A 9,315-nucleotide genomic window follows, 5' to 3' on the forward strand; every position below is an offset into this window, starting at 1 on the left:
CCTCGGTCCCCCGGGACTAAGGACGTCCGTCCGCTGACAGGGACGCTGCCCGCCATCCATCTCCCGCTCGTTAAATTACCATTTTATGGCCCAACTCTCTCTCCCATAATTGATAAAAATCTCCTTTGGATGTTTGGCATTATTCGGGGGAAAAATGTTTTTCTATTTTTCATTATGTTTTTTAATATAAATGGGTTTTTATTGAGAGCTTCTGGGAAGGCTGGAGGAGCCCAAGGCAACGGGGAGGGTCGTCTCCCCCTCGGCACGCAGCGCCTTCTGCTCCCCTCCCAGAACATTCCAGCGGTAGCCTGGGGGAGGCGGGGCACTGTCTGGGGAGACAAGGAACCAGACGCCAAAACAAACTCCAAGGCTGTGCTGAAGACCAAGAGAAGCAGGTCTACAGACAGCTGAAGCCCTCGACGTGGTCCCCAGCTCCAGGACAGCAGAGCAGCCCTGGGAGTGGTATAAAGGGTGAGCCCACCTTGGCCCAGCCCCACCCCGGGGTGTATGAGAACCAGGCAGGAGCCCTCCCACCCCGAGGGCGGGGACCCCCAGGGGCTGACACAGAGGAGAGCTCCATCAAAAGTATGAGGGAAGTCAGAGATGCACAGGGAGGAGTTGGGTCGGCCTTGGAAAGAAGGCAGCCGGGAACATGGGACTACGGAGGCGGCTGTCATCGAGGAGGAAAGCTTTCACAGGACTCAGGGTAGGCGCAATTCCCCTGCAGCCTGTCCTCTTCGCTCTTCTCCAGCCCCAGTTCAACCAGGAGCATGTTCGTCACTCATCCCATACCCAACTCCTCCAGGACAAGGGAAGTTGAGTCCAGCTGCCATCCTTCAGGTGAGGCAGACACAAGGGGTCCTAGTGAGAGAGTCAACTCCTAGGCAGGTTGATGAGAAGTCTGGGGTCCCCGAGAAGGAGAGAGGGGTCTGGGTGGGGCTCTCAAGGAGGAGGAAAGGACAAACTTTTTTTTTTCCTATACATTCCTTAGTCTGAATCACATAAAACAGTTTTTCTTCTTTAAGCCTGGAACTGATGATTACACAACTCAGTTTAAACTCTGTACTAGGGATTATATAACAACAATGTATCCTGCTTGAGGACAGTTTCTCCTTCCTGAAAACCTTCTGACTAATCCTGATCTCTTCGGTCAGCTCAGTTCAGTCTCTCAGTCGTGTCTGACTCTTTGTGACCACATGGACTGCAGCACACCAGATCTCCCTGTCCATCACTAACTCCCGGAGTTTACTCAAACCCATGTCCATTGAGTCGGTGATGCCATCCACCATCTCATCCTCTGTCGTTCCCTCCTCCTCCTGCCCTCAATCTTTCCCGGCATCAGGGTCTTTTCAAATGAGTCAGCTCTTTGCATCAGGTGGCCAAAGTATTGGAGTTTCAGCTTCAACATCAGTCCTTCCAATGAACACTCAGGACTGATCTCCTTTAGGATGGACTTGTTGGATCACCCTGCAGTCCAAGGGACTCTCAAGAGTCTTTTCCAACACCACAGTTCAAAAGCATCAATTCTTCGGCGCTCAGCCTGATATCTAAGAATGTATATTATGGGAGTGGGTCTGGTAGGATCTTTCGATTGTTAAGTTCTAACCCTGTTATCCTAAAATATAAGTGTGGGAGTGGGTCTGGTAAAATTCTTTTGATTTATTGTAATAACCAATTAAAAAAGGATATAGCTCCCTTGCTCACACTAGCGAGGGGGGCACACTCCGCCCCCCTTCCGATGTCTGTGTCAGAAGCTTTCTCTGTCCCTTTTTCACTTTAATAAAACTCTGCTACACAAAAGCTCTGGAGTGATCAAGCCTGGTCCCTGGTCTTGAAGCTAAATCTTCTTCTTCGGAGATCGCGAATCCAACATCGTTCACCATCAGCTATCACTGGACACAACACAGCCACCAGCTCCCTGACCCCGGGCACCCATGGCTCTATCTCATCTATAGATTCAGTCCAAGACCACACCGCAGGCGCTGCTGAGTAGCCTCAGGAAAGTGCCCAGTGAGCCGCTGGCAGCCTCCCAGGGCGGAGGGAGGCTCTCAAGAAGCCTTGGGGACTGGCTCCAAGGCAGCCTGCAGGAGGCTTCTACCAGTGAGGGCTGCGGCTGGCCACTAGACGGAACACTGGGTACCAATGGGAGGGGACAGGGAGGGAAAGGCCGATTCTTCCAGCAAAATAGCACTGGGGACAGAGAACCATAATCTTGTATCAGAAAACGTGGTTAAAGACCCAGCTCCACCATTTCAAGTCCCTCAGGACCTGGGTTCCTCACACACCGAAAGCACCCAGCACAGCACAGGGACTGTGGCTGACATTTGCTGCCACCTGCTCTGTGCCAGGCGTGGGCTCCATGCTCCACGTTCACTGATTCGTTTCGTCCCTGCAGCAAGCTGAGGAGGCAAGGTACCATTATTAACTCCATTGTACGAAAGAGGAACCTGAGGGACAGAGAAGATAAGCTGCTCGTCCGAGGTTGTGAGGTTGTGCTCACTCGTGTCCAACTCTTTGCGACCCCATGGACTGCAGCCTACCAGGCTACCCTGTCCATGGGATTTTCCAGGCAAGAATGCTGGAGTGGGTTGCCATTGCCTTCTCCAGGAGGTCTTCCCAACCCAGGGATTGAACCCAGGTCTCCCACGTTGTAGGCAGACGCTTTATCGTCTGAGCCACCAGGGAAGTCCTGGTCACGAGGCCAATAAAGCCAACAGGCAGTTTCTGGCTCCTGCCCACCTCAAAGGCTCAACATAAGAGTCTGATGGCCACGTGAAAGCAAGACCCAGCTGGGGCGCCTTGTCCTCGTTCTCACAAAGTTCTCTGCACGCCAGCAGAGGTCCTGTGTGCAAACGTGCAGAAATGATAAGGGTCACCCCAGAGTTGGCCACTCCCTCTGCAAGTCCCCTCCCCCGACCCCGAGCCCGCCCAAGCCCCTGCCCCAGTCTCTGAGCTGTGCCCACCTGGGGCTCTGCTCACCAGGAACCTCTCACACGGGCCAAGAGCGCTCTGCCCTCACCTCCCCATCTGCTTTTGCCTCCGCTGCTCCTCCTGTCAGCAGGGCCTTCTCTCTGCCACCCCCACCAAGCTCAATAAACGAATGATGTTCTTGGGAGCAGGGCTTCCTTCTCTCCTTTCTGAACTTTTGCTGACACCTGAAACACCACCTTCCACATATATCTCTGTGTGTGTGTGTGTGTGTGTGTGTGTGTGTGTGTGTGTGTGTGTGTGTGTGCAACCAAAGATAACTGTACCAGTGCAGCTGAGAATTCCCTTACCTCTTCCTGAGTCCCACTGTAACTCCTGCCCCCAAGCTCTCCACCCACCTCAAACCTCCAGCCTCACCTCCCCCACCCATGAAAGATGACCCATCTCCCATGTTACCAAGGCAATTCAGCTCCACTCCATCCCTCTTTGATGAGTCCCTCTCCAAGCCCTCCTATTTCAGGCTCACCTTATGAAAAGAACATCCAAGACCTTTCGTAACGTAACCTCAGCCCCAGCTTTACACCTCGGCCCCGCTAGTCACCAGCCTGAACGCCCCCTACCAGTCAGCAAGACTATTCACCATGCACTGCCTCCCTGTGTTTTATGCTTTCCACTGCCTGCACCTTTGGCCCATTTCATTAACTGGTGACCCCCTCCTCCAACCTCCACCTCCCCCAACCCCACCCATCTTTGAGAACCTAGATGAGACACCACAGGCTTCAGAAAGCTTCCACCCACCCAAATGTAATCTCTCTCTCCCCTGCCATCTCTCCCCTCTCCCCACAGGACCAGGTATTACAGCAATGGGTGTACCTCCTGATGACCCTAGACTACACAGGCCAGAAGGAAGGTTTTACCCACTTTGACTGTAGCTACAAGTTCCAGCTCTGTACCTTTCCCCCTAAGTACCAGCTGCTTAGACAATAGACAGAATGAATATATATATAGGATAGTGAAGGAAAAGGCGTGGAACCGCAGAACTGAATGCTGTTGGAGCCTACAGGGGCCTTAGAGAACTCCTACTCCAAATGAAGACGCTGCAGGATGGCACGGTGGTCAGCACGGAGAACCCGGCCAGGTCATCGAGCATAGCGCCAAGAGCTCCTGAGACCCAGAGTGGTCAACAGTCTGGTAACTTAAGCTGGCGTCTGCCCCCTTCAGGGTGCAGAGCTGTCAGCCCAGGCTCGCTCCACAGCAGGGACCACGCCCCGGAGTAGAAAGAACCAGAGTCTCATCCAGCCGTCTGGGCTCCCCTCCGTAAGGAAGGACCTAAGGACTTCAACAGCCCTCCCTGTCGCTCAAGCTCAGGCGCCATCTGCTGGTCAGGATCAGCACTGCGCCTGGACCCGCCGCCCCAAGGGCGGTCAGGAGACCAAGGCCGAGACCAACCCCAACCCACTCCAGATCCAAGTCACTTTGCAGACAGCAGCGATGACTCCACCTCCTAGAGCTCTGACTGCTGACTGCTCAACCTGTCGTGCAAGACGTAAGCCTAACATTCAAAATAAAAGGAAAAAAGTAAGCTTCTTTTCGGTAATGATAGAAACTCCTAAGGCACAGACACATAAAAAAGTGATTCCTAAAGGGTTTCTGCCAAACAGAAGTTCTGCTACAGAGGAGACAAAGCATTGGCCAAATCAGAAGATCTGAGGCCTCATCCCATCCCTCCCATGCCACTCCCTTAGCTACCTGTTCCCCCCACCAGCAGCGCCCCACCTCCCGAAAGAGGCCAGTCCCTACGCCGGGAATAGGGTCACTTCACCTGCCCTCACCTCGACACTGACGGCACTGCCTGCTGTCCAGGGGTGTGAACTGATCTAACACCAAACGTACATCATGGAGTCCAGAAGAGCTGCAACCTCACCTCACGCCCCACGCTGGGGACATCCCCTCAGGGCCAGCCCTAGCCCCCAGGGACAGGGATCAGTCTGAGAGTGCTAAGGGCTCTGCTCACGAGGCAGACACGGAGCCAGTCAGGGCAGGCGGGGGCACACCAGCCTCCAGCTCCTCTCTGGCCACCCCCTCCTCTCCTCGGTGTGAGATTTAGGGGCAGCCACGTGACCGATCTTTGGGGCTTCTCTGGTGGCTCAGTGGTAAGGAATCCACCTGCCAATGCAGGAGACATAGGTTCCATCCCTGGGTCGGGAAGATCCCCCTGGAAAAGGAAATGGCAACCCACTTAAATAGTCTTGCCTGGAAAATTCCAGAGAGAGAGGAGCCTGGTGGGCTACAGTCCATGGGGCCGCAAAGAGCAACCGAGCAACTGAACACGCGTGCAGTCTTTGAGCTCCAGGTGACCTCAGGGTCCACTCGAGGACGTGCACCGAGAAAGAACACAGTGACACACGGCAGACTCGGCTTCCTTTAACTGCTCCTGGAACCAGGGATGGAATAGAGGGTCCCGGGACAGGCGTGGCGCTCAGGAATAGAAGAGCCGGCTCAAATGTCTTCCTGGGCGGTGGTGGGGGAGGGGGGAGGCGGGGAGGGCTGCTCCCCAAGAAGCGTCACGGGAGGGGCTGGGGGAGGAGGGAAGGGCCGAGTGAGTGACTTTCCCTGCCCTGACACCCCCACACCCGCCTACCCTGCTTCCCACGCGGCCCCCTTTCCCCTCCCTCCGCCCACAGGCTGAGAAAGTGTGTCACCGGGAACAAATGCCATCCTCCCGCGAGGGAGGGGTAAGAAGGGGTGAGGCAAGACTTTGACTGCGTGTCTGTGGGGGCTGGGGTAAGAACCCCGAGGCTTCTGAGCTTCCCAGCTGGGAGGGAAAGTTCTTGGAGGGGCGCCCCCTCCAAGCCATGGCCTTGACATCAGTCTCCCTCTCAGCGGGCTCGAGACCAGCTGTGGGGCGGGAGACACAGGCCACCACGCTCAGGATGGCTTGGCTGGGGGGTTGCTAAGACAAGGGGCCCTGAAGAGGCAGGCAGCATCTCCCAACCCCAGACACCCTGCAGCCAGCTGGGCGGGCAGGCACACCATGACTGCTGATGCCCTGAGCTTCCCGTCTCGCTCCACCCTGGCCTGGAGGAAAGCCACTGCCCTGCTCTTGCCTCCCCCTCCAGCTCCAAGGGTTAAGCTGCTGCCTTCTCTCCCTGCCTCCGCCCCCACTGAGCAGCCATGGTGCCCAGCAATGGTACACTTCACACTGCTGTTACAGTGACTTATTTCGTGTTCATCTGGGGGTGCCTCAATGCTGTAGGAAGCAGGAGGCCAACCGTCTTGGCAAGAAGCACGGGCACGCGAGGGCTGAGCCACGCCGCTGCCGTCCCCTCGGCCTGCGGCCCTGCTGTCCTCACCGTGCTCTGCCCAGCCTGTGGCCTGCTCCTGACTCAGCCCTAAATCAGGTCTGTTCTTCACTCAATCTTCTACCCCCACCCTGTCCCCTTGGAGGCGATGTTCCTCCATAGGAAGTAAGGCCACAGAGGTGTCTATGCTCAGAACCATTATACCAAATAAATTCTCGCGCTGCTGAGAAAGTTCTAGGACCTACAGCAGATTTCCCAACCTGGGGATCTGGCCAAAGGGACTGAGAACCCCCAGGGAATTTTACTTCGGAGGCCAGTGGGATTTGATTACAGAACTTACACAGGACTGGGGAGACAGGCTCTTGGAGGGCACAAACAAAAAAACTTGTGGGCACCAGGACCCAGGAGAAAGGAGCCCTCCTGTGTGATCCAGTGGCCACCCCTCTCCCAGACAGTCAGATAATGGGGCCAGGCCAGGCCAGGCCATCAATGAGGAGTGGGACATCTCTGGAGGGGCGCCAGGCATGTGATGCCAGCTCTACATTAAGGGACCAACAGTCGGGGCCAGCTGCACGCAGATCAGCAGAAACGGAACTGAGCTTTATGAACCTCTGCCCCAACTCTCTGCCTGGCTCACAGTGGCCTAAGGAAACTGTCACTTGTCAGTCATTGGTTCATTAAACAAACACCGGTGCCCCCAATACACCATGTACTATTCTGGAACTGCAGACAGGAATAAAAGGACCACCGTGGTGTTCATTCCCAGACTTAACAACTTGTGGTGAAACCACCTAGACACAACTAACCAACCCACAAGAAGCACAAGCAGAGGGAGCAAAGGTGTGCAGAGGGTCAGAGAAGACTTCACAGGAGAGCTGGGATTTGGCCAGGACCCCCAGCATCAGGCACAGTGCCTGGCATTTGGTAGATAGACAGACAGATGAGCCAGTGACCTAGGAACACAAGGAATGACTGACAGGGAGAGGGTGGGGTAAAGAAGAGCCCAGGCAGATGGAGACCATGGCAAGTTGAAAGTGGACGGGGTGGACCTCGAAAGCCCAGCTAAAGATTTTATTTGGGGAAATTGGGAAGTATCAGAGGTAATGAAATAATTTCAGGAAAGGCGTCAGCTGATCTAGGCTTGACATTTAAGATTATTTTGCTCAGAAAAATCCTAGAAGATCCAAAGGATTCTCTAAGAGGAGAATTGCTGGGACTTACCTGGTGGACCAGGGGCTAACACTCCATACTTCTAATGCAGAGGGTATGGGTTTGATCCCTGGTTAGGGAACTAAGATCCCATATGCTCCGCTTCATAGACAAAAAAAAATTTTTTTTTAATTAAAAAAAGGAAAAAAGAAATAAAAATAATTTCTTTAAAAAAGGAGAATTTCAAATGTAGTAATAGGTGAAGGGAGAAAAGCTTTACTGAATAGAGTTCTCTTAGGTACCATGAAATTCTAGCACATAGTCTGTAAGCCTGGGCCTGCTCTGTAGATCCTTGCAGATGGTTGTTCCAACCACCCCCGCCCCAGAATCACAATGAGTGGATCAGGCCAACAAGGATCCACACCACTGGGCCCAGTCTGGGTTCCACACATCCCGCAGGTCACTGGCATGAGTCCAAAGGAGCATGACCAGGGCCACGTACAGAATGGCCCTCAGCCCCTTTGTCTGTGGCTCCAGGGTCAGAATGAAGATCAGGGAAGTTTGAGGAAGCACACATCAGCCCTTAGGAGGAAGCACTTATTACAATTAGAGATGACTGATAATAGAACAGACCACATCAGGCAGCCTGTAAGAGAATAAGCTTCCTGTCACCGGAGGAAATCAAGCAGAGGCCCAGCAATGTCCCGGAAGTCACTGCATTGAACGATTAGGACAGCTCACTGATAGAGCAGGGCACCAGAACCATGTACTAACAGTCCCCTTGGACGCTTTACCTGATCACTCTAAGCCGCCATCCCTCATCCAGCAAACAGGCTTATTGATAGTATGTGTCTTGTAGGTTTGTCATAAGGACTAAGTAAAATAACGTGTGGGAAACAACAGAGCTTGGAGCACACAGTAAACTCTCAACAACTGACAGCAACTATTAGATTGAAGCATATGAATCATACTAGGTTACAGGTCAAAAACAGTCTAAACATATCAACTATTTCATATGGTCCAAGTAATATTTTTTACTGAGGGCCACTCACGTTCCTTCTAACCTCCCTGATTTCACACTGAAAGTTTCCATGCTCCCCACCTCTGTTGGATTCCCCAGGGCCTAGGGCCAAGCCAAGAATACTGCAGGGTCTTTCTGGAAACACACTGTACAGGAAGGGACCCACCCCTCCTGGCGGAGGCGGGTACCTCTTTGCCCAGGTCCTCGCGGATGACCTGGCGGACTTCCTTCATGCTGCTCTGCGGGGCCTGGCTGTGTAGCACCTTCAGCGTGCTGGTGTACTCCTCTGGCAGCAGGTAGTCCAGAGCCCCGAGGTGCTGGCCCACCTTGATGAATGTGCCCCGGTTGGCACAGCAGAGCTCACAGAGGCGCCTGGCAGACCGGAGGTGCACCTACAGGAACATAGAGGGGGCCAGAAAGGCGTGAGTGCTCATTGCCCACTGGGCGCTCTTCTCTTTTCCTGCCCACTCTGCTTGGACACCCTGCTTCACCCCCTAGTGCACACGCACATGTACGTGCATGTGCACACACACCATCAATCACCTTCAGTCTCCTGGTATACACACACACACGCCATCAATCACCTTCAGTCTCCTGGTACACACACACACACACACACACCCCATCAATCACCTTCAGTCTCCAGGTACACACACACACACACACCCCATCAATCACCTTCAGTCTCCAGGTACACACACACACACACACACACACACCCCATCAATCACCTTCAGTCTCCTGGTACACACACACACACACATACACACACACACATCCCATCATTCACCTTCAGTCTCCTGGTACACACACACACACACACACCCCATCAATCACCTTCAGTCTCCTGGTACACACACACACACACACACACACACCATCAATCACCTTCAGTCTCCTGGTACACACACACAC

General features: G+C 53.9%; 1 protein-coding gene across 2 annotated transcripts in view; it reads right to left on the reverse strand.

Moving 5' to 3' along the window:
* The window catches only part of ADCK1 (aarF domain containing kinase 1), a 138,694-nt gene that overhangs the window by 65,860 nt on the left and 63,519 nt on the right, over window positions 1-9,315 (reverse strand). For both annotated transcript variants that reach the window (XM_040225992.1, XM_040225994.1), the window contains one exon: window positions 8,589-8,792. In XM_040225992.1, coding sequence (XP_040081926.1) covers window positions 8,589-8,792 — 204 coding nt within the window. The remainder of the gene's footprint in view (window positions 1-8,588; window positions 8,793-9,315) is intronic.

The sequence above is a fragment of the Oryx dammah genome, unplaced genomic scaffold, assembly GCF_014754425.2.
Source record: "Oryx dammah isolate SB20612 unplaced genomic scaffold, SCBI_Odam_1.1 HiC_scaffold_26, whole genome shotgun sequence".
NCBI classification, from domain to species: Eukaryota; Metazoa; Chordata; class Mammalia; order Artiodactyla; family Bovidae; genus Oryx; species Oryx dammah.